General features: G+C 39.4%; 1 protein-coding gene across 1 annotated transcript in view; it reads left to right on the top strand.

The window, feature by feature from the left end:
- The window catches only part of LOC128694904 (neural cell adhesion molecule 2-like), a 426,519-nt gene that overhangs the window by 320,925 nt on the left and 78,094 nt on the right, over window positions 1–27,500 (top strand). Inside the window, exon 2 of the mRNA XM_070094360.1 lies at window positions 16,497–16,623. Within this exon, the coding sequence (XP_069950461.1) occupies window positions 16,497–16,623 (127 nt within the window). The remainder of the gene's footprint in view (window positions 1–16,496; window positions 16,624–27,500) is intronic.

Raw genomic sequence — 27,500 nt, 5'->3', positions numbered from 1 at the left:
GTTAAAGCATTTTTAACCAGTTTAAAGATTACTCGACAAAGTAAAATTATAAAACGGTTCTCTGTCATAAGATGACCTGCGTTGGCACTCTGGTGGAGGCACTGTGGTGTGGAGGGTGCCAAGATGGTATGAGTAAGAACAGGTGATGGTAGGTAGGTAGTAGAGGCCACGGGTTTTATCGAGATACATACACAAACACAGACAGACATACACACACACACACACACACACACACACACACACACACACACACACACACACACACACACACACACACACACACACACACACACTCGGTGAGTGCAACTTGCTTGCTACAAAACTATTGCTCCCTATAAATCCCTGTAAATGGCTCTTAAATTTGCTGTTTCAAACGGCGAAGAGTTTCTAGTCTGTCAGCGTTCAGGATTAACTTTGCATGACATCTGAGTGTGTAATTGTGTCTCAGACAGACAGACATCCAGATAAACATACATACAACTCCCATCAACTCGGTCTGCAGGATGTCCAGCAGAACGTCACCACGCACATTCTCTGGCATGTGAAAACCTCCATGAAGACAAACAACAACAACAGCTGTAGCCCTCTATTCACTGGAAGGTGAAGTTTCAGAGTAACTAGAGCAGTGGTGTTAGGCACTGAGTGTTATCACAGTGCCAGGGTAAGAGGAGCTTCTCTCTCAACTATTCTGTGTGGCGTTCACCATACACACACACGTTTTACATATATATATATATATATATATATTTTTTTTTTTTTTTTTTTTTTCAACAAGTCGGCCGTCTCCCACCGAGGCAGGGTGACCCAAAAAAGAAAGAAAATCCCCAAAAAGAAAATACTTTCATCATCATTCAACAAACTTCCCTATCTTTATCTAAATACTGTTCACATATATGCTTCAATGTAAACACCTGATCTACACATCCCCTACCCACTCTAAAACCTCCTTGCTCATCCGCAATCCTACATTCTGTCTTACCTCTAATTCTTTCAATTATAACCCTACCGTACACTTTTCCTGGTATACTCAGTAAGCTTATTCCTCTATAATTTTTACAGTCTCTTTTGTCCCCTTTCCCTTTATATAAAGGGACTATACATGCTCTCTGCCAATCCCTAGGTACCTTCCCCTCTTTCATACATTTATTAAACAAAAGTACCAACCACTCCAACACTATATCCCCCCCTGCTTTTAACATTTCTGTCATGATCCCATCAGTTCCAGCTGCTTTACCCCCTTTCATTTTACGTAATGCCTCACGTACCTCCCCCACACTTACATTCTGCTCTTCTTCACTCCTAAAAGATGGTATACCTCCCTGACCAGTGCATGAAATTACTGCCTCTGTTTCTTCCTTAACATTTAAAAGTTCCTCAAAATATTCTCGCCATCTACCCAATACCTCCATCTCCCCATCTACTAACTCCCCTACTCTGTTTTTAACTGACAAATCCATATTTTCCCTAGGCTTTCTTAACTTGTTTAACTCACTCCAAATTTTTTTCTTATTTTCATTAAAATTTCTTGACAGTGCCTCTCCCACTCTATCATCTGCTCTCCTTTTGCACTCTCTCACCACTCTCTTTACCTTTCTTTTACTCTCCATATACTCTGCTCTTCTTATAACACTTCTGCTTTGTAAAAACCTCTCATAAGCTACCTTTTTCTCTTTTATCACACCCTTTACTTCATCATTCCACCAATCACTCCTCTTTCCTCCTGCCCCCACCCTCCTATAACCACAAACTTCTGCCCCACATTCTAATACTGCATTTTTAAAACTATTCCAACCCTCTTCAACCCCCCCACTACTCATCTTTGCACTAGCCCACCTTTCTGCCAATAGTCGCTTATATCTCACCCGAACTTCCTCCTCCCTTAGTTTATACACTTTCACTTCCCTCTTACTTGTTGTTGCCACCTTCCTCTTTTCCCATCTACCTCTTACTCTAACTGTAGCTACAACTAAATAATGATCCGATATATCAGTTGCCCCTCTATAAACATGTACATCCTGGAGCCTACCCATCAACCTTTTATCCACCAATACATAATCTAATAAACTACTTTCATTACGTGCTACATCATACCTTGTATATTTATTTATCCTCTTTTTCATAAAATATGTATTACTTATTACCAAATTTCTTTCTACACATAGCTCAATTAAAGGCTCCCCATTTACATTTACCCCTGGCACCCCAAATTTACCTACTACTCCCTCCATAACATTTTTACCCACTTTAGCATTAAAATCCCCAACCACCATTACTCTCACACTTGATTCAAAACTCCCCACGCATTCACTCAACATTTCCCAAAATCTCTCTCTCTCCTCTACACTTCTCTCTTCTCCAGGTGCATACACGCTTATTATAACCCACTTTTCACATCCAATCTTTATTTTACTCCACATAATCCTTGAATTAATACATTTATAGTCCCTCTTTTCCTGCCATAGCTTATCCTTCAACATTATTGCTACTCCTTCTTTAGCTCTAACTCTATTTGAAACCCCTGACCTAATCCCATTTATTCCTCTCCACTGAAACTCTCCCACCCCCTTCAGCTTTGTTTCACTTAAAGCCAGGACATCCAGCTTCTTCTCATTCATAACATCCACAATCATCTCTTTCTTATCATCTGCACAACATCCACGCACATTCAGACTTCCCACTTTGACAATTTTCTTCTTCTTATTCTTTTTAGTAATCTTTACAGGAAAAGGGGTTACTAGCCCATTGTTCCCGGCATTTTAGTTGACTTTTACAACACGCATGGCTTACGGAGGAAAGATTCTTATTCCACTTCCCCATGGATATAAAAGGAAAATTAATAAGACCAAGAACTATTAAGATAAAATCAAAGAAAACTCAGATGAGTGTGTATAAATAAATGTGTACATGTATGTGTAGTGTGACCTAAGTGTAAGTAGAAGTAGCAAGACATGCCTGTAATCTTGCATATTTATGAGACAGACAAAAGACATCAGCAATCCTACCATCATGTAAAACAATCACAGGCTTCGTTTTACACTCACTTGGCAGGACGGTAGTACCTCCCTGGGTGGTTGCTGTCTACCAACCTACTACCTACTATATATATATATATATATATATATATATATATATATATATAAATATATATATATATATATATATATATATATCAATGCACCACGCAAAAACAAGCGGGTATATACTCAGTTGTGGTATTTGTGTGGCCGAGTAGGCTAGAGCGCTGCCCGGGAATCTTGACCGTCCCCAGTAGTAGTTTCGAATCCTGCTGACTACGATCTTTCTTTATAAATATATATATATATATATATATATATATATATATATATATATATATATATATATATATATATATATATATATATATATATATATATATAAATATATATGTATATATATATATATATATATATATATATATATATATATATATATATATATATATATATATATATATATATATATATATATATATACATATATATATAAGGGAAACCGTGAGAACTCTCCCTGCTTTAGTTGCTCTCTTGCAACGTTACACAGCTCCTGGTGATGCACTGAGAACTGTGAAAGTATAAAGGGAAATTTGGAGACGTGTGTGTGTGTGTGTGTGTGTGTGTGTGTGTGTGTGTGTGTGTGTGTGTGTGTGTGTGTGTGTGTGTGTGTGAATGAGAGCCACAGAGTAGAGTTTTGGCAGCTGTTCGAACTTTAATGAAGTATATTCAAGTTTGAAATGCTTTCCCCTCCCCCACCCCCCAAAAAAAAACTATTTTGCTTTGAAAGGTAAATTTTGCCTGCGCTCTCCTACATAGATCAAAGTTATAGGCCACTTTGGGCCGGGAATAAACGAAAATCAAACATAAAAAAAGTGAGGAGAAGTAGAGGCGAATTAGTTCAGGTTATGTTGTTGTTAGGGAGAGACTGGGATGAAAAGTGAATAGGTCAGCCTTGATAATGATGATGATGATGATGATGATGATGACAAGGGTGATAATGATGATAATGGTAATTATGATGATGATAATGATGATAGCGATGATGATGATGAAGATGATAATGACAAAAGTGATGAGGACAAGGATGATAATTACGATGATGATAATGATGATAGTGATGATGACGATGATAATGACAACAATGATTATGGCAAGGATGATAATGATGATGATAATTACGATGATGATAATGATGATAGTAATGATGATCATGATGATAGTAATGATGATCATGATGAATAGTAATGATGATGATAATGATGATGATGATGATGACGATGATAATGATAATGGTGATGAAAATAATGATGAGGACATTTATCATAATGGCGAAAGAAATGCTGGTAATAATAATTGTAGAATTTGTCGATTAATAAACAATTATGATTCACAGATCAAGAGTGTTATCGTTGCACAAAACCCGTATGGGAATATAATACTAATAAAATAATACATCCCAATAATAATTTTAATAATAATAATGAGAAAATTATTGCTATTCTATTCAATGGGAAGCACCAAACCCGCAGGGGAACATGAGGAAAACACATTTGCATAAAATACTAATGAAAATAAAATAGTATATAATAATAATAACAATAATAATAATAATAATAATAATAATAATAATAATAATAATAATAATAATAATAATAAGAAGAAGAAGAAGAAGAAGAAGAAGAAGAATTATAATATTATTAATAATAATATTAATTATAATACTAATAATGATAATAATAATAATTGTTGCTATTGTATTCAGCGGGAAGCACAAAACCCGTACGGTAATAAATGAAATTATTTTAATGTAAAATAATAATGATAATACTGCTACTACTAATATTAATGTCATTCCAGAAAAAATATTAAAAGGCTCTATTTATTGAAAAACTTACATAATAAGAAAGATTTCCACGGAGAATAACACTAACTCCAACACCTTGGACCAAGAACCCTTCGAAATATCAGTCAGCTAGCTCTGGACTCCAAGTTGCAGCATTGCAACTACCCTAAAACCGTGAATTCGAGCAACAGTTTGCAATCGAGTATATGTTTTTGGGGTTTGATAGGCAGTTGTGTAAGGCACGGTGATGGTGGTGTGGTAGTGATGGTAGTGTGGTAGTGATGGTGGTGTGGTGGTGATGGTAGTGTGGTAGTGATGGTAGTGTGGTAGTGATGGTAGTGTCGTAGTGATGGTAGTGTGGTAGTGATGGTGGTGTGGTAGTGATGGTAGTGTGGTTGTGATGGTAGTGTGGTAGTGATGGTAGTGTGGTAGTGATGGTAGTGTCGTAGTGATGGTGGTGTGGTAGTGATGGTAGTGTGGTAGTGATGGTGGTGTGGTGGTGATGGTAGTGTGGTAGTGATGGTAGTGTGGTGGTGATGGTAGTGTGGTAGTGATGGTAGTGTGGTAGTGATGGTGGTGTGGTAGTGATGGTAGTGTGGTAGTGATGGTAGTGTGGTGGTGATGGTGGTGTGGTAGTGATGGTAGTGTGGTAGTGATGGTGGTGTGGTGGTGATGGTAGTGTGGTAGTGATGGTAGTGTGGTAGTGATGGTAGTGTCGTAGTGATGGTAGTGTGGTAGTGATGGTGGTGTGGTAGTGATGGTAGTGTGGTTGTGATGGTAGTGTGGTAGTGATGGTGGTGTGGTAGTGATGGTAGTGTGGTAGTGATGGTAGTGTAGTTGTGATGGTAGTGTGGTAGTGATGGTAGTGTGGTAGTGATGGTAGTGTGGTAGTGATGGTGGTGTGGTAGTGATGGTAGTGTGGTAGTGATGGTGGTGTGGTAGTGATGGTAGTGTGGTAGTGATGGTGGTGTGGTAGTGATGGTAGTGTGGTAGTGATGGTGGTGTGGTAGTGATGGTAGTGTGGTAGTGATGGTAGTGTGGTAGTGATGGTGGTGTGGTAGTGATGGTAGTGTGGTAGTGATGGTGGTGTGGTAGTGATGGTAGTGTGGTAGTGATGGTAGTGTGGTAGTGATGGTAGTGTGGTAGTGATGGTAGTGTGGTAGTGATGGTAGTGTGGTAGTGATGGTAGTGTGGTAGTGATGGTAGTGTGGTAGTGATGGTAGTGTGGTAGTGATGGTAGTGTGGTAGTGATGGTAGTGTGGTGGTGATGGTAGTGTGGTAGTGATGGTAGTGTGGTGGTGATGGTAGTGTGGTAGTGATGGTGGTGTGGTGGTGATGGTAGTGTGGTAGTGATGGTAGTGTGGTGGTGATGGTGTGTGTGGTGGAAGTGATGGTAGTGTGGTAGTGATGGTGGTGTGGTAGTGATGGTAGTGTGGTAGTGATGGTAGTGTGGTAGTGATGGTAGTAGTGATGGTAGTGTGGTAGTGATGGTAGTGTGGTAGTGATGGTAGTGTGGTAGTGATGGTAGTGTGGTGTGTGATGGTAGTGTTGGTGGTGTGGTAGTGATGGTAGTGTGGTAGTGATGGTAGTGTGGTAGTGGTAGTGTGGTAGTGATGGTAGTGTGGTAGTGATGGTAGTGTGGTAGTGATGGTAGTGTGGTAGTGATGGTAGTGTGGTAGTGTATGGTGGTGTGGTAGTGATGGTAGTGTAGTGTGTAGTGATGGTAGTGTGGTAGTGATGGTGTGATGGTGTGTGTAGTGATGGTAGTGTGGTAGTGATGGTAGTGTGGTAGTGTGGTATGTAGTGAGTGTGGTAGTGATGGTAGTGTGGTGGTGATGGTAGTGTGGTAGTGATGGTAGTGTGGTAGTGATGGTAGTGTGGTAGTGATGGTAGTGTGGTAGTGATGGTAGTGTGGTAGTGATGGTAGTGTGGTAGTGATGGTGGTGTGGTAGTGATGGTAGTGTGGTAGTGATGGTAGTGTGGTAGTGATGGTAGTGTGGTGGTGATGGATGGTGGTGTGGTAGTGATGTAGTGTGTAGTAGTGTGGTAGTGATGGTAGTGTGGTAGTGATGGTAGTGTGGTAGTGTGGTAGTGTGTGGTAGTGATGGTAGTGTGGTAGTGATGGTAGTGTGGTAGTGATGGTGTGTGTGGTGGTAGTGATGGTAGTGTGGTGATGTATGATGGTAGTGTGGTAGTGATGGTAGTGTGGTAGTGACGGTAGTGTGGTAGTGATGGTAGTCTAGTAATGATGGTAGTGTGGTAGTGATGGTAGTGTGGTAGTGATGGTAGTGTGGTAGTGATGGTAGTGTGGTAGTGTAGGTAGAGGGGTAGTGATGGTAGTGTGGTAGTGATGGTAGTGTGGTAGTGATGGTAGTGTGGTAGTGATGGTAGTGTGGTAGTGATGGTAGTGTGGTAGTGATGGTAGTGTGGTAATGATGGTAGTGTGGTAATGATGGTAGTGTGGTAGTGATGGTAGTGTGGTAGTGATGGTAGTGTGGTAGTGATGGTAGTGTGGTAGTGATGGTAGTGTGGTAGTGATGGTAGTGTGGTAGTGATGGTAGTGTGGTAGTGATGGTAGTGTGGTAGTGATGGTGGTGTGGTAGTGATGGTAGTGTGGTAGTGATGGTAGTGTGGTAGTGATGGTAGTGTGGTAGTGATGGTAGTGTGATGGTAGTGTGGTAGTGATGGTAGTGTGGTAGTGATGGTAGTGTGGTAGTGATGGTAGTGTGGTAGTGACGGTAGTGTGGTAGTGACGGTAGTGTGGTAGTGACGGTAGTGTGGTAGTGTGGTAGTGATGGTAGTGTGGTAGTGATGGTAGTGTGGTAGTGATGGTAGTGTGGTAGTGATGGTAGTGTGGTAGTGATGGTAGTGTGGTAGTGATGGTAGTGTGGTAGTGATGGTAGTGTAGTGATGGTAGTGTGGTAGATGATGGTAGTGTGGTAGTGATGGTAGTGTGGTAGTGATGGTAGTGTGGAAGTGATGGTAGTGTGGTAGTGATGGTAGTGTGGTAGTGACGGTAGTGTGGTAGTGTGGTAGTGATGGTAGTGTGGTAATGATGGTAGTGTGGTAATGATGGTAGTGTGGTAGTGATGTTAGTGTGGTAGTGATGGTAGTGTGGTAGTGATGGTAGTGTGGTAGTGACGGTAGTGTGGTAGTGATGGGTGATGGTAGTGTGGTAGTGTATGGTGAGTGTGGTAGTGATGGTAGTGTGGTAGTGATGGGAGTGTGGTAGTGATGGTAGTGTGGTAGTGATGGTAGTGTGTGATGGTAGTGTGGTGATGGTAGTGTGGTAGTGATGGTAGTGTGGTAGTGATGGTAGTGTGGTAGTGATGGTAGTGTGGTAGTGATGGTAGTGTGGTAGTGATGGTAGTGTGGTAGTGATGGTAGTGTGGTAGTGATGGTAGTGTGGTAGTGATGGTAGTGTGGTAGTGATGGTAGTGTGGTAGTGATGGTAGTGTGGTAGTGATGGTAGTGTGGTAGTGATGGTAGTGTTGTAGTGATGGTAGTGTGGTAGTGTGGTAATGATGGAAGTGTGGTAATGATGGTAGTGTTGTAGTGATGGTAGTGTGGTAGTGATGGTAGTGTGGTAGTGATGGTAGTGTGGTAGTGATGGTAGTGTGGTAGTGATGGTAGTGTGGTAGTGATGGTAGTGTGGTAGTGATGGTGGTGTGGTAGTGATGGTAGTGTGGTAGTGATGGTAGTGTGGTAGTGATGGGTAGTGATGGTAGTGTGGTAATGATGGTAGTGTGGTAGTGATGGTAGTGTGGTAATGATGGTAGTGTGGTAGTGATGGTAGTGTGGTAGTGATGGTAGTGTGGTAGTGATGGTAGTGTGGTAGTGATGGTAGTGTGGTAGTGATGGTAGTGTTGTAGTGATGGTAGTGTGGTAGTGATGGTAGTGTGGTAGTGAGTGTGGTAGTGATGGTAGTGTGGTAGTGATGGTAGTGTGGTAGTGATGGTAGTGTGGTAGTGATGGTAGTGTGGTAGTGATGGTAGTGTGGTAGTGATGGTAGTGTGGTAGTGATGGTAGTGTGGTAGTGATGGTAGTGTGGTAGTGATGGTAGTGTGGTAGTGATGGTAGTGTGGTAGTGATGGTAGTGTGGTAGTGATGGTAGTGTGGTAGTGATGGTAGTGTGGTAGTGATGGTAGTGTGGTAGTGATGGTAGTGTGGTAGTGATGGTAGTGTTGTAGTGATGGTAGTGTGGTAGTGATGGTAGTGTGGTTGTGATGGTAGTGTTGTAGTGACGGTAGTGTGGTAGTGATGGTAGTGTGGTAGTGATGGTAGTGTGGTAGTGATGGTGGTGTGGTAGTGATGGTAGTGTGGTAGATGATGGTAGTGTGGTAGTGATGGTAGTGTGGTAGTGATGGTAGTGTGGTAGTGATGGTAGTGTGGTAGTGATGGTTGTGTGGTAGTGTGGTAGTGTGGTAGTGCTGGTAGTGTGGTAGCGATGGTAGTGTGGTAGTGATGGTAGTGTGGTAGTGTTGGTAGTGTGGTAGTGATGGTAGTGTGGTAGTGATGGTAGTGTGGTAGTGATGGTAGTGTGGTAGTGATGGTAGTGTGGTAGTGATGGTAGTGTGGTAGTGATGGTAGTGTGGTAGTGATGGTAGTGTGGTAGTGATGGTAGTGTGGTAGTGATGGTAGTGTGGTAGTGATGGTAGTTTTGTAGTGATGGTAGAGTGGTAGTGATGGTGATGGTAGTGGTAGTGATGGTAGTGTGGTAGTGATGGTAGTGTGGTAGTGATGGTAGAGTGGTAGTGATGGTAGTGTGGTACTGATGGTAGTGTGGTATTGATGGTAGTGTGGTGGTAGTGATGGTAGTGTGGTAATGATGGTAGTGTGGTAGTGATGGTAGTGTGGTAGTGATGGTAGTGTGGTAGTGATGGTAGTGTGGTAATGATGGTAGTGTTGTAGTGATGGTAGTGTGGTAGTGGTGGTAGTGTTGTAGTGATGGTAGTGTGGTAATGATGGTAGTGTGGTAGTGATGGTAGTGTGGTAGTGATGGTAGTGTGGTAGTGATGGTAGTGTGGTAGTGATGGTAGTGTGGTAGTGATGGTAGTGTGGTAGTGATGGTAGTGTGGTAGTGATGGTAGTGTGGTAGTGATGGTAGTGTGGTAGTGATGGTAGTGTGGTAATGATGGTAGTGTGGTAGTGATGGTAGTGTGGTAGTGATGGTAGTGTGGTAGTGATGGTAGTGTGGTAGTGATGGTAGTGTGGTAGTGACGGTAGTGTGGTAGTGATGGTAGTGTGGTAGTGACGGTAGTGTGGTAGTGACGGTAGTGTGGTAGTGATGATAGTGTGGTAGTGACGGTAGTGTGGTAGTGATGATAGTGTGGTAGTGATGGTAGTGTGGTAGTGATGGTAGTGTTGTAGTGATGGTAGTGTGGTAGTGTGGTAGTGATGGTAGTGTGGTAGTGACGGTAGTGTGGTAGTGACGGTAGTGTGGTAGTGACGGTAGTGTGGTAGTGACGGTAGTGTGGTAGTGACGGTAGTGTGGTAGTGTGGTAGTGATGGTAGTCTAGTAATGATGGTAGTGTGGTAGTGATGGTAGTGTGGTAGTGATGGTAGTGTGGTAGTGATGGTAGTGTGGTAGTGATGGTAGTGTGGTAGTGATGGTAGTGTGGTAGTGATGGTAGTGTAGTAGTGATGGTAGTGTGGTAGTGATGGTAGTGTGGTAGTGATGGTAGTGTGGTAGTGATGGTAGTGTGGTAGTGATGGTAGTGTGGTAGTGATGGTAGTGTGGTAGTGATGGTAGTGTGGTAGTGACGGTAGTGTGGTAGTGATGGTAGTGTGGTAGTGACGGTAGTGTGGTAGTGATGGTAGTGTGGTAGTGATGGTAGTGTGGTAGTGATGGTAGTGTGGTAGTGATGGTAGTGTGGTAGTGATGGTAGTGTGGTAGTGATGGTAGTGTGGTAGTGATGGTAGTGTGGTAGTGACAGTAGTGTGGTAGTGATGGTAGTGTTGTAGTGATGGTAGTGTGGTAGTGATGGTAGTGATGTAGTGATGGTAGTGTGGTAGTGATGGTAGTGTGGTAGTGATGGTAGTGTTGTAGTGATGGTAGTGTGGTAGTGACGGTAGTGTGGTAGTGATGGTAGTGTTGTAGTGATGGTAGTGTGGTAGTGATGGTAGTGTGGTAGTGATGATAGTGTGGTAGTGATGGTAGTGTGGTAGTGATGATAGTGTTGTAGTGATGGTAGTGTGGTAGTGACGGTAGTGTGGTAGTGATGGTAGTGTGGTAGCTGGGCTGAGGCTGCTTCTAACGCCCTGGTTGCCATCACAGATGACTGTTGGGAGGAAGCTTGAAATTTGAAGAGCACTCGAGTATGATCAACCTTAAAGTTTAATAAGCTGTCTGCACAGTGAGGAATTTGTTTCAGACTTAAGAAAGAGACGATATTTGAATATATTATTACTCAAAAATGGGCAGAACATGCCCAGTGGCATTCCATACATAACATCACTGTTCCTAGTTGGCTAAGGGTATAACATTCGTTTAGCACAAGTGAAAGTTCGCCACACTATCATTATTACCACAATGATATCTATCTTCAGTATCAATGAATATCTCACACTCGGTCACCACTGAAAAAAAAAATTCCAGATACACAGAATGTTTTGTACAGACAACTTTCATTATACAAATAATGAGCGATGAGGCCGACGCCATCTTGTAACTAAAAGTGGACCGGCTATTTACACTCAGGTATTAACGAGATTATATGTGCTACATGGGACACCCACACCCACTACTGACCGTGAGAGATGATGCACTGTAGTTTTATTAATCATTTAACTGGCTAGTTTTCGATGGCTCTCTGAAAATTACCGTAGTATCGTCCACTGGAGAAGTCGTTCTAGATGCTTGGGGGCGATACCTGAATGTTTTCGGGGGTCTGGACCCTCACTGCCCGGTCTCAAACTAGGCTTTCCTGTGGATCAAGGCCTAAGCAACCAGGCTGTTAATGCTGGTTGCACATAGCCCAACGTACAAACCACAGCTCGGCTGCTCAGGAACTAATTCGAGTAGAGGGCTGATGGGACCATATGCAAATTAGAGACGGCACTCTTTGGCACTGTTTTCTAATCCTCACCATAAAGTCTGATAAACAAACAAGATAAGAGGTGGAATGGGTGCGGACAGTTGTGGGGTGGGTTATGTGTGGTTGGAGGGTGTGGGGTTGATGAATATTTGTGGGGGTTGTGAGCTTCTCAGATCGAAGAAGTGAACAGGTATTCGTTCAAGACGAACAAGGAACGAAAAAACGAAAGCCGTGGTTAACATCGTTTAATATCAAAATATTTTCATCTATCTTCCAAGCGTTTCAGGGCATCGAACTCCATCATCAGTGTTGCAACAACTAACAACAATTACCAAGCAGAATGGCTGGTCTAGCTTAAAAACAAAAATGTTCGTTCGAGACACTTTGAACTCCCGTGGCTCCATGGTTCGTTTTAAACTCCCGTGGCTCCTTGGTTCGTTTTGAACTCCTGTTGTTCCATGGTTTGTTTTGAACTCCCGTGGCTCCATGGTTCGTTTTGAACTCCCGTGGCTCCTTGGTTCGTTTTGAACTCCCGTGGCTCCTTGGTTCGTTTTGAACTTCCGTGGCTCCTTGGTTCGTTTTGAACTTCCATGGCTCCTTGGTTCGTTTTGAACTCCCGTTGCTCCTTGGTTCGTTTTGAACTTCCGTGGCTCCTTGATTCGTTTTGAACTCCCGTGGCTCTTTGGTTCGTTTTGTACTCCCGTGGCTCCATGGTTCGTTTTGAACTCCCGTGGCTCCATGGTTCTTTGTGGGTTTAAGTAAGCACCAGTAAGTCCACTCGAACCCCTTACTGACCGACTTAATCTATTTTGGTACACTCACAGTAGCGTGAAACGAGGAAAGGTAAAATACGAGATGTATATTGAAGATAGTGTCACAGCGTGCCGGTGCCAGGTGCTGAGAGATGCTCGTACGTTTGAAGAGGGCTTTCCAAGGCTCTTATCATTAAGTTTAACTCATCATTAGCACACATATTATGTGGTGGGTGAAAAGCAATGGTCGGGATCATTTACTTTTAGCCTTCCTTAAATGTGTCAGTCCAGCCAAGTTTATAGGTTATGTTATGTTAGGTTAGGATAGATTAGCTTAGGTTAGATAAAGTTAGGGTGCATTATGTAAGCTTAGGATAGGATAGGTTAGGTTAGGTTAAATGAGGTTAGTTGAGATTAGGTTAGATTAGGTAAGCTTAAATATTGTTAGGTTAGGTAAATTGAAATAAGGTTTGGTTAGGTAAGCTTAAGAAATGTTAGGTTTGGTTAAGTAAGAATAGGTTAGACTGGTTTACAATAAATTTAGTTAGAATGTGAATTTCTTCTCACTTATTAAATTTATTTATGACCTAATGATGAGTGGTTAAAGACCCGAAAGCTTCGTCAAATCCATTTAGCTGTTAAGGAGATGGAAAAAGAGAGAGAGAGAGAGAGAGAGAGAGAGAGAGAGAGAGAGAGAGAGAGAGAGAGAGAGAGGGAGACAGAGTCAACTTGAGGCGCCATTATCTATCAAATAGGTTCGAGAGAGGCATTTTAACCCTGACGAAGGAATCTTGATCCGAAGATTTGAGTCTACAGTTCTGAAATGTTAAAGCAGTCAGGTTATTACTGCAAAGTTAAATCATTCTTCGATGTTACTAACATATGTAAGCTCTGGACACTATTATGTCATCAATAAATATTTTGGAATAAATAACGCAGATGTTAAACTGCTATGGGTAAACTGTTCTTCAGTGGAGGAACTGTTTCTGTTCCTCAGAGGAGGAGCTGTTGCTGCTCCTCAGAGGAGGAGCTGTAGCTGATTCTAAGTGGAGGAGCGGCAGCTGTTCCTCACAGGAGGAGCGTCAGCTGTTCCAATCAAGAGTAAACTCTCAGTAGAAATTTTTATTCGATGCAAATAAGAGAGGTTGAAATGGCAAAGCAATTTTCTGCAGGGAAGAGCAGGGACACTGCCAGATAAACATTGATATTTGCGTCGCAGACTGACGCCTTTATGATCAAAGGTTTTGCCATTTCTTTCTCAAGAAGGTGACGAGTTCACTGCATTCTCCGAGTGCGTAAGTCAATCTTGCATTAGGCTACGTGAGTTGTTGTGTTGTATTCAGTGAGTGTAAGCAAATCCTACATTAGGTTCGAGTGACTGTTTCATTCATCGAGTGTGTCTGTATGTCAGTTTCATGTTAGACTGAATGAAATATATACGCTGATTGTCTCTAAGTTAATCCCACAGTAGACACATACAGATTAATAATGCTGTTGTTTATGTAGCATTCTTCTTTATACTGTCTCTTAACGTTACACATTTATTTTCTGATTCTCTTCCTCATCACACACACATACAAAAATGGAAAGGAAAATTCCAAGACGTACCTGCATTATTTTGTCATATCTTAATATTCTCAGAGCGGATTTCGGGTGCATAACATATTGAGGATGTCCCAAAGGACCACAAATTAGTTTCCACAGTATTCAAGTTTTTCTGCTGTACCTAAAATGATATAATGGAAAAAATACACATGTATCCTATCCTAGTTAAAATTTTGGCAATGTATCGTTGCTAAAGCGGCAACTTTGAGGGATTTTATTAATACAAATCAACAAAAGAAATCCAAGCACAGTAAACTGTAATATGAGGAAACTAGAGTACGTATGCAGCTCGCCCTTCACAGTTTTTGTCGAGTGAAGACGTTAAACCGAAATGTGAATGAATGACTCGGAGTGGACATTCTTCTACATGTAAGCCTGGAGAATACCTGGAGGAGGTTTTGGGGGTCAACGCCCCCGCGACCTGGTCCGTTACTGTAGGGCAAAACAGTGACAGCAGGTGTAAGGTGACTTGCCCATACGTCTCACCCTGCCCAGGATGCCACCCACAACAGTCAACTAACACCCAGGTACCTATTTACTGCTAGGTGAACAGTGGCAGCAGGTGTAAAACCCATAGGTCTCACCCTGCCCAGGATGCCACCCACAACAGTCAACTAATACCCAGTTACCTATTTACTGCTAGGTGAACAGTGGCAGCAGGTGACTAGGTCTCACCCTGCAAATAAAAATCATATTCATTAACCTATCTATACCTAACCTAGCCTATCCTAACATAACCTAACCCAGAAAAATGAATATTAAGATTCCATTGAGATTTCATGCATATTGCACGAGGGGCAATTCGTGTGCAACTGTCTACCCAAATCGAAGAACAGGTGGGGCATTGGCAATATAAACACAAATGCAGTATAATGTGATCCTTTATTGACTACGTTTCGCCCACACAGTGTGGGCGAAACGTAGTCAATAAAGGATCACATTATACTGCATTTGTGTTTATATTGCCATTGTGTCGGTATTTTATACCATTTATTTCCAGGTGGGGCATTAAAACACAGTATAAAGAACAAGCTTTAAGCGGGGAAAAAGGCAGCTCAAGGTAGAGAAAAAAGCGGTTTCGATTAAAGCTTCTCTTCCATATCATATTTCCAAACCCACACCTGTAGGCGTTACTCCACCACTACCATGGATTAAGGGATTAAAATAGCCAGATTGGGGCTAAATCAGGTGACGCAGCAAGAAATAGCTAACGAACTAACAACAACAAAAAATAGTTAATTTTTAAAAATGTATGTGCTATCCTCGGGGAAAAATGACAGGAATCGAAAATATTTCGGTATATTTCCCCGGCCCAAGTGTCTCCAGGGCTGACGTTAGTACGCAAGAGATCACGCAAACGCTTTAACATTTTGAGAGGATCTTAGCACTGGGTATGGGACGCGTGCACGGGGTTCTGGTCATGTTCTGGGGGTTATGGGCATGGACACTGGGTTCTGGACACGTCCTGGGGGTTGTGGGCATGGGTACTGGGTTCTGGATACGTTCTGGAGGTTGTGGGCATGGGCACTGGGTTCTGAACACGTTCTGGGGGTTGTGGGCATGGGCACTGGGTTCTGGACACGTTCTGGGGGTTGTGGGCATGGACACTGGGTTCTGGGGGTTGTGGGCATGGGCACTGGGTTCTGGACACGTTCTGGGGTTGTGGGCATGGCACTAGGTTCTGGACACGTTCTGGGGTTGTGGGCATGGACACTGGGTTCTGAACACGTTCTGGGGTTGTGGGCATGGACACTGGGTTCTGGACACGTTTTGGGGATGTGGGCATGAGCAATGGGTTCTGGACACTGGCTCTTTTTAATCATGGCTGCGAGAGTAGCGTTTCTGTCTAGTCTAGAGATTAGTGGACAGAGGATCGAGCTTCTACCACCCCATAGGCTGAATGGCCCAATGGGATTTAGCGTAAGATCATCATCATCACCATCATCATCATCGTCATCATCATCATCATCATCATCATCATCACCATCATCATCATCATCATCATCATAATTATTATTTTACTTCCTATCATATACTTTATTAGCTAGGGTTGAGTTGTAGTCCTTGGACTCTTGTGGTTCAAGATACGCGACACAGAGTACATAATACTGAATGTAACATACAGATAGGTAATGTATGGAACATAATACAGAATGCAAGATACAATAAGGTAACGTAGGTTGCATAATACAGAATGCAAGATGTAGGTACGTTGAACTGAATATAAGGAAGGGTGATATTGCAGGTCGGGTGACTGAGGTGGTGACTCTGGTGGGTGGCAAGGTTCGACTCCCCTGCGACATCACACAGCCAGGTGACTCACCTATACTGGTGCTGGTATACAACGGCGATACGGGGAGACCTGTGTACAGGTGAGTGTTTGCCACAGCAGTGTCGGTGAGTAAGATACATGCGCAATGGTTGACGAAAGGGGGTCAGTCCCTTGATAAGGGACTGATCCCATGCTATAAGCTGTTACACGTGTGTCTTACTTATCTACCTGTCTGCTTTGTATACAGTTAACATTATGATAAGACCATAAGAACATAAGAAAGAAGGAACACTGCAGCAGGTCTACTGGCCCATGCGATGCAGGTCCAAGTTTCCTATCGATTTAAGCCAATGACCCAACCTAATCATGTCAGGTCATATCCACTTAAGGAAGGAACACGGCATCAGACCTACTAGCACAAGTTTGTCAGGTCCAACTCACACTCACCCACACCCACTCATGTATTTATGCAACCTGTTTTTAAAACTACACAACATCTTGGCTTCTATGACGGTACTCGGGAGTTTGTTCCACTCATCCACAACTCTATTACCAAACCAGTGCTTTCCTATATCCTTCCTGAATCTGAATTTTTCCAGCTTAAAACCATTGCTGCGAGTCCTGTCTATGCTAGATATTTTTAGCACGCTATTTACATCCCCTTTTTTAATTCCTGTTTTCCATTTATACACTTTAGTCACATCCACCCCTAATTCTACGCCTTTCTAGAGAGTGCAGATTCAGGACCCTTAGTCTATCCTCATAGGGAAGATTTCTGATACATGGGATCAACTCTGTCATCCTCCTTTGTACGCTTTCCAGTGCATTTATATCCGTTCTGTAATACGGTGACCAGAACTGTGCAGCATAATCTAAATGAGGCCTAACCAAGGATATAATAGAGTTGAAGAACAACCTGAGGATTCCTATTATTTATACTTCTTAATATGAAGCCAAGGATTCTGTTCGCTTTTCTCTTTATTCATTTTCTTCATTCTTCCACTTTGCTCTTTCTCTTCGTTTTATTTTTATATATTTTGTTCTCTCTTATTCCGCTTTATAGATTTACAGTTCAGAGAATGGTAGCAGAAATTCGTAATTTCTACATTTTCATCAATGGAAATCGAAATTTTGCACTATCTTCAGAAAGAAATACTCAAAAAATAGTTTGCAATAATACACAACTAACCAAAATACAATCTCTTGTGTAGTTTTAAAAATTCTTAGCGAACAGAAAAAAAATCTGTTGAAAAAAAAATCGTATTGCTATATCTGCAACAATTCACAACTAACCTAAAAAATAATGTGCTAAAAAATAAATATATATAAAAAAAATTCGTAATACTGTACCGAGAAGATACTTCTTTTAAAAAAAATAAAGAGATAAATCTTTATACGATATTTTGGTCCAGCAGTATTACCACGTGAGAACAGTAATGGCATGATAATGGTTCTTTAAGGAACCGAAAAGACTTTCAGATATTAATCTCTAGTTTGTTGTAGATCTGTATTTAGTGTTGAGGTAATTACCTCACACCTGCGGGGCCGACGACACACACACACACACACACACACACACACACACACACACACACACACACACACAGAGGCGTATACAGTCTCTTGCTTCTAATATTATTGCAAAGGTATGGAGATTTTTCATTTTCCATAAGGATTAACTTAACACCCTAACCTGACACTTATTAACATTTACGTAACCTAATATAGATTATTCACGCTTAACCTTCTTGAGATTACCTTCGTTGTTCTTTATGACTTTTATTATTAATGATATATGCTAATTTTCCTTCCTTTAATATTCGCTGCTGCAAGTTACCTGCAGATTAGTATAATAACGTTCCGCTAACATCCGAAATAACCTAGGTTCGATTCTTGGGCAAGGTAAGTTGTATAGACACGTCTCCATACACTTGTCTTATATATAGGCACCTTAAAGTTTCGTGATTGTTAACTTTAGTAGTGATTAAATTATATATATATATATATATATATATATATATATATATATATATATATATATATATATATATATATATATATATATTATATATATATATATACATATATATATTATATATATATATACATAGATATATTATATATATATATATATACATATATATATTATATATATATACATATATATTATATATATATACATATATATTATATATATATATATATACATATATTATATATATATATACATATATATATTATATATATATATATATACATATATATATATATATATATATATATATATATATATATATATATATATATATATATATATATATATATATATATATATATATTTTCATTTATATTACGGGTATTTTAGCTTGCGTGTCTGGGGTCTCTTATGCATCTCTGGGAAAATGAACTTAGAACCATGAGACTAAAATGCATATACCCCTAAATTTCGAAAATAGAACACACTTTAAGCTTGTGATATATACGGGCATATCCGACACCCGCTGTATCCTGCCTCCACTGTGTATCATGCCGAAACATGCAGGTGTGTTCAATATCCTGCCTCGTGTAGTTAACCTCACTCAGACTCATATAACGTTTCATTATTAACGTATAGCAATCTGGTATGCAAATTACCTTACCTGTAATTAAGCGATAAAGAAGTTAGATTAGAACAGGTATGAGGTGTCCTCGTAACTCTAGCGTGAGAGTTTATACGAGGGGTAGAAGAAGAGCTACTCATTACTCATATAAGAATACACATGATTTCCGGCTGTGTGAGCACTACTTAGCTCATGTATACGCAAATGTATATATATATATATATATATATATATATATATATATATATATATATATATATATATATATATATATATATATATATATATATATATATATATATATATATATATATATATATATATATATATATACATATATATATATATATATATATATATATATATATATATATATATATATATATATATATATATATATATATATATATATAATATAGGGAGGTACCACCTCTAGAACTGTCGTAGGGACCCTCATCCTCAGGGAAAAGAATAAACTTGCTTCAGGGAAAACTCAAGGTTCTCCCTGAAGCTGTTTGAGAATTTTCTCCTACCACCCCCTTGTGATGTAGATATTTCAAGTATGTTTTATTTAAAGACAAAATACATTGGCCAAACATCCACAAAAATACAACAGATAGTAAAACAACATAGGTAACTCAGAGCTACATCTCGAATACTTCGTCCAGCTCCCCTGCGGTGGGCCGCGTGTCCAGAATGCTGCAGGCATTTCCTCACTGGATCGCAACACTGAGTCTCTGAAAGAGGAAGCTGGTCGCCCTGTGGTCCTTGGTTTCTATGATGAGCTTTTCACCCAGCTCTTTGAGAAACTTTAGGGCACACTTGCCCCATGCTCCAAGGGTCTCCGACCATTTTGGAATGAAGTTATAGCACATCGACTCAAGGTTGAGGGACTGATTACCTCATTCTCCTCCTGTTCTTCAAGATTCTCCTTTGTATGGACTGATGAAGCCACTGTGTGGCGAAACGTTTCCTCAATAAAGATACCCAAGAGTTGCACATGTGTCTAATTTATCAACATGTCGGTTCTCTGAACCATTCATCTACAAACCTGTCAGACACTGCAACTTCTTGGGATCTTAATACTTGGGAATTCTTCGCTTGCCTAATTCTTGGGCACGACCTACTTCAACATTGAACAAATGTTACACGACCTATGACTGCTTCACCTCTCCTGCCAACGGTTTATAAGCTCCTTCTCAGCACGTATGCCGTATTCTATTCAAGATTGATGGACTGACCACATCGACTCAAGGTTGAGGGACTGATTACCTCATTCTCCTCCTGTTCTTCAAGATTCTCCTTTGTATGGACTGATGAAGCCACTGTGTGGCGAAACGTTTCCTCAATAAAGATACCCAAGAGTTGCACATGTGTCTAATTTATCAACATGTCGGTTCTCTGAACCATTCATCTACAAACCTGTCAGACACTGCAACTTCTTGGGATCTTAATACTTGGGAATTCTTCGCTTGCCTAATTCTTGGGCACGATCTACTGGAAGAGTCTGTAAGGGTGTCCCACCGAATAGCTGCTTCAGTAAACCTGGGGCCTTGAGCTCCTACCACGTCTCTCAAGCGTTCGGGAACTATCTTCTTGACTAATGCACTGGAAGTCAAACACGAAGACAGAAAAGCAGGTAAAGCAACATGCGTTGCTTTACGCACCCTTATACCTCCCAGTCGCACTGGGAGGGTTGCCTGATCCCATTGCTCATCCTCTAGTGACAGGTTCAGTGCCTTCTTAAAAGTTGATCTCAGGTGTGCGTCATATTCATCGAGTGTTGGGTTGTCAAAAGAGGGTGCACACCTCAAGAAGTAAGTGAGTCTTGGCATAGTAAGACACCTTGTGAGAAGATACAGAGCATCATGGGCATCAAGATCACTTATTCTCTCCTCCATTCTCATCAGGTCATTCAGTTTGTCCCTGAGGACAGTGTCGATGGCCTGGTGACCCAGCAGTGCTCCCAAGAGGGTATTGTTGAACGGAGTGGTAGTTGAGACTTCCGGGAGGATTCTTCGCACAGCATTGATTATTTCCTGATTCGCTGTGATGATTTCACACTTGGAGGGATTGAGGATGAGTCTCAAGTCTTCTCCCTGTATATATATATATATATATATATATATATATATATATATATATATATATATATATATATATATATATATATATATATATATATATATATATATATATATATATACATATATATATATATATATATATATATATATATATATATATATATATATATATATATATATATATATGTGTGTGTGTGTGTGTGTGTGTGTGTGTGTGTGTGTGTGTGTATGTGTGTGTGTGTGTATGTGGATGGATAATATCATGTGGGGTTCGAACATAAGAACATAAGAATGTAGGAACACTGCAGAAGGCCTACTGGCCCATACGAGGCAGGTCCTTATCAAAACGATCTCTACCTAGAACATAAGAACATACGTGGATAGGGTAAAGAAATACTCACGTAGGCTGGAAGTATGTATATTACGGATAATGTGGGAAGCGCCAAACAGCCGTGACCTGCCTCCTTGCTCTCTCACGTAAGACTAACTAACCCCAGTACCCATATGTGAGGGGGGTGTTTGAATACTGCTGTGGTCAGCAACAATATGAATACAGACAGTGATTCACGCAGAGACGGTTGGTAGTGAGTCATCTACTGGTACACTGGTTACTGGTAACTGGTTACTTGAACTGGTACTACTACTGAGAATAACACTAAAGTGGAGCTCTTATGGGCTTGTTGTTAACCATTGATCAATGTAAAATATGCTAATTAAAGAGAATTGGTGAAATCGTGTTCTGGATTATATTTCTGTGTTGACTTATATTAAGTTATATTAATACAATTAAGTATTAGTATAATGGTAGCGGAATACAGTGATACTTTGGGGCTGTGCTGCAAGGAGAGTACATGAAATAACACTGACTTTTAAGATAAAAATGAGAGGACATGATTTAGTATTACACCATACTCAGAGAAACTAGATCCAATTGGAATACTATTGATGATGGTGAAGAAAAGACACAAGCTGCAGAAATATCTCGTATTGGGGCAATGTTTCGAATTGTGCGGAGCTTTGTCATGACCTGAAAATAAATCTCTGGACAGAGTGAAACGTAGCCCCAATGAAAGCTTGTTCAGGAACCTGTCGATTATTCAGCAGGAGGGATTGACAAGGCAGACAACGACAGACTAAAATGCGAGAAGCTTGAGCAAGTGGACACTGGTGAAAGCAAGAGACATCTACACCACTGTTACCGTGTGAAGTGTTTCTTCAGCCTCATGGAACATGAAAGTAGAACACACACACACACACACACACACACACACACACACACACACACACACACACACACACACACACACACATGTAGCGATGTAGTGGAGGCACTATACATACATAACTTTAAATTGCGGAACAATATAGCTCTTCGAGCAGGGAGAGAGTGGACCTAGTAGCAGTCAGCGAAGAGGCGGTGCCAGGAGCTGTGACTCGACCCCTGCAACCACAAATATTTGAGTACAAATAGATGAGTACACACACACATACTGGAGAACAGGAATGGTGATATTGACAGTGGGTAGGTGAAAATACATACGCAGAGTGCAAGACATTAAAAGCGCTTCGCCTTAATTTCTAGCCACCCGTGGTGAAACTTTTCCTCAAAATATGTCGCGAACTGCTCCTATGTGACTTTAATTACTTTCACAACACATAGTTTCAAAAGTCATCAAGACTGGTTCCAAGAGACAAGAAATCAACGATGCTGGTGATTGTATTTTCGAAAGAGAAATCAGGAACTGAAATTCACCCTCCCGAAACACAAATCCATGAACCTAATACTGGCAGGAAAAACTAGTATTTACAAATCAGGTTTACTTATTGTTGTAGCACGATTATAAATAGTAAATAATTATGCAAATGAAAAGAGTAAGTCGAGAGGGATAATAAGTATTATATTCAATCTGTCAATAATAGGTTGAGCAGTTGAATCGGGTGATAATCCTTTCTAAATTTATATTCAATAAGGATAGTAGCAGACTCCAGCCTGCCATTGTAGCGAGTAGTTGATTCCAGCCTGCCTGTGTAGCTAGTAGAAAGTTCCATCCTGCCTGTGTGGGCGAGTAGTAGACTTCAGCCTGCCTGTGTAGGGAGTAGCAGGATCCAGCCTGCCTGTGTAGCGAGTAGAAGGTTCCATCCTGCCTGTGTGGGCGAGTAGTAGACTTCAACCTGCCTGTGTAGCGAGTAGCAGGAACCAGCCTTCCTACGTAGTGAAAAACTAGCCTTAACCTTTCTGTTTAAAACACTTTCTCTTAGAAGGTTCGACTAAGAGAGGAAATATTTTATCAAGGTTTAAAGGACAGTAGATCAGTGGTCGAGGAAGAGAATGTGGATGAGCAAAAGAGAGAGAGGAGAGAGAGGAAAGAGAGAGAGAGATAGTAGAAAGGCTAGACGGAGGAAATAGTAGAGTGAGGGAGTGGAAGATAGTGTTAGGGAGTGACATGATGGAAAGGACATAACAAGTCCTTGGTGTAATGGTTATTACTTTATCATTATCATTATTATTATTATTATTATTATTATTATTATTATTATTATTATTATTATTATTATCATTATCATTATTATTATTATTATTATTATTATTATTATTATTATTATTATTATTATTATTATTATTATTATTATAGCAATAATTAAAATAAAGCACATTAACGCATAATTTAAAACAGAAGAAATATAAAAGACATTCATGGGGGCAGTTCTAAAATAGCAGCAAGTTGAAAAAAAAAAAATTAAATATCAATCCCAGACATCAAATATTAACAAATATTCCTCTGGCAAATTTCACGCCACCAGCAGCAGCAGCAGCAGCAGCAGCAGCAGCAGCAGCAGCAGCAGCAGTAGCAGCAGCAGCAGCAGCAGCAGCAGCAGCAACAACAGCATCCGGTGTCCAGATGAATCACAAACCAGACATGTATGAGCATCAAATCGCCCTGGACATCCCCTCCCATACTCTCCTGGTCCCCCGCTGGCTTACTTAATCCTGACGAATAAGACACATGTGCAACACCTGATGGTGGTATCTTTATTGATGAGGAGTCTCATCAATAAAGATACTCACGTGTTGCTCCTGTGTTTTTATTCATCAACTTGTCGGTAAACCATTAACGAAATGATACTTAATCCTGGGCATATTTGAACGCTCGCTAAAATGAATTAGTGTCCCGCTGAATAATAACATTATCCCTGGTATAAATTACAGGCATCCGTATATTAAACGGTATTATGATAGGGAAAAATTCATCACCTATATGCCAGCACAATTTATGCCCGGGTATCCGAAACACGATCATATATATATATATATATATATATATATATATATATATATATATATATATATATATATATATATATATATATATATATATATATATATATATATATATATATATATATATATATATATACATATATATATATATATATATATATATATATATATATATATATATATATATATATATATATATATATATATATATATATATGTCGTGCCGAATAGGCAGAACTTGCGATCTTGGCTTAAATAGCAACGCTCATCTTGCCATATAGGACAAGTGAAAATTTGTGTATGCAATAATTTCGCCAAAATCATTCTGAACCTAACGAGAAAAATATATTTGATTGTGTTTGTTTAGTACTAAATTATTGTAAACGTATTTAAAATATATTTAGTTGGGTTAGGCTAAAATAAATTGCTTTTGTTATAATAAGGTTATGTAAGTTTTCTAAGATTCTTTTGTTGCAAAATTAAAATTTTTTACATTTACATTAACGAAAAAAATATATCTTTAAACGTATAAGAGAAAATTTCAGAAAGGACCTAATTTTAAATGAGTTCTTGCTAATTGACCAGTTTTACATATTCGGCACGACACATATATATATATATATATATATATATATATATATATATATATATATATATATATATATATATATATATATATATATATATATATATATATATATATATATATATATATATATATATATATATATTTGTCAAATGGTCACGTTGGCGTTGCCAAGTAGGGATTTATAACGTGTAATCATCAGCGCCATCTATGAAAGGGATTTACACCTATTGCCAGCAGAAAGGTGATAGGCAATAATGACACTATCTCCGCTTCAGTTGCAACTCTAAATTTTGATTGGATGACAATTTTGCCATCACCTGTAGTTATATGAGTTGGGAGCATTGCCCATTAACCAAAATTATCGCTGCACGAAAATTATGTTATAATTAAGGGCAAAATAAAATCCCAAGTGTGCAAAGTGAAAATAAAAAGAGTAGATATTTCGCTTGAACAAGCGACCATTCTCGACACATAATTTATGTTGGGTTAATGACAGCAGGAGCATTGCAAGTTATATTAGTAATTTAAGCAGCAGGAACAATAATAAAGATAATAAAAATAATAATAATAATGATAATAATAATAATAAATAATTATAATAATAATAATAATAATAATAATAATAATAATAATAATAATAATAATAATAATAATAATAAATAAATAAATAAGAAGAAGAGGAAGAAATAATAAAATAATAATAATAATTATTATTATTATTAAAGTAATAATAATGTAATTTAAAATCCATAATTATGAAAATAATTTAAAATCCTACTACTACTATTACTACTACTATAAATACTATCACCACCAATAATAATAATAATGATAATAATAATAATAATAATAATAATAATAATAATAATAATAATAATAATAATATAAAAATATTAATGATAAAAATAAAAATAATTATAGAGCACTGTCTTGTGTTACTTATTTTCGTTAATATGATTTTATTTTCATTTATTTTGTTAAGGGAAAATTTGCGATGCTTATAAGAATTTTGCTGGCACGCACTAGCGTGCAGGTGCACACGTACACACACACACACACACACACACACACACACACACACACACACACACACACACACACACACACACACACACACACACACATACATACACACACGTACACACATGCAGCTATAAAACATACACCCACACTAATACACACTTATGAAACATACACATACACAATACACACTCATAAAGTATACACACATACTAATATGCACTACTATAACATACACTCACACTAATACACACTGTAATATATACACACTTAATACACACAGCTATAACATACACACACTTTAGGACATATTATATTGTCATTATAATCTAATGCATGCTAGCAATTGAGTCTAATATACATTACCAGGCTTTTGATAGAGTTCCGCACCATAGACTGTTAAAGAAAGTGGCAGCTCATGGCAGTGGGGGAAAAGTGCTCTCGTGGATCTAGTCATGGCTCACTGACAGGAAGCAGAGAGTGTCCATAAATGGGGTTAAATCCGAGTGGGGATCTGTAACAAGTGGCGTTCCACAGGGATCAGTCTTGGGCCCGTTGTTGTTTATAATATATATCAATGATCTTGATGAGGGAATTACTAGTGATATGAGCAAATTCGCCGATGACACAAAGATAGGTAGGATAATTGATTCAAACGTAGATGTTATGGAACTTCAGGAGGATTTAAACAAACTCTATTCTTGGTCAGAAAAGTGGCAGATGCAGTTCAATGTAGATAAATGCAAGGTTCTGAAGCTTGGGAGTGCCCATAACCCTAGTACTTATAAGTTAAATGATGTAGAACTTAGCCATACAGATTGCGAAAAGGACTTGGGGGTTATGGTGAGCAGCAACCTTAAACCAAGACAGCAATGCCTAAGTGTACGTAATAAGGCAAACAGATTACTGGGATTTATATCAAGAAGTGTAAGCAACAGAAGTCCAGAGGTCATACTGCAGCTTTATACATCATTAGTAAGGCCTCACCTAGATTATGCAGCTCAGTTCTGGTCTCCGTATTACAAAATGGACATAAATTCGTTAGAAAACATTCAGCGTAGGATGACTAAATTAATACATAGCATTAGAAATCTTCCTTATGAAGAAAGATTGAAGACTCTTAAGTTACATTCACTTGTTAGACGAAGAATGAGGGGAGACCTGATCGAAGTGTATAAGTGGAAGATAGGTATTAATAAAGGGGATATTAATAAGGTCTTGAGGATGTCTCTCCAAGAGAGAACCCGCAGTAATGGATTTAAATTAGATAAGTTTAGATTTAGAAAGGACATAGGAAAGTATTGGTTTGGAAATAGGGTAGTTGATGAGTGGAACAGTCTACCTAGTTGGGTTATTGAGGCTAGGACTTTGGGTAGTTTCAAATCTAGGTTGGATAATTAC

This window comes from Cherax quadricarinatus, chromosome 45 (genome assembly GCF_038502225.1).
Source record: "Cherax quadricarinatus isolate ZL_2023a chromosome 45, ASM3850222v1, whole genome shotgun sequence".
Taxonomy (NCBI): domain Eukaryota; kingdom Metazoa; phylum Arthropoda; class Malacostraca; order Decapoda; family Parastacidae; genus Cherax; species Cherax quadricarinatus.
The sequence above is the reverse complement of the archived record's forward strand: the minus strand, read 5'-3'. Positions and strand labels throughout refer to the sequence as shown.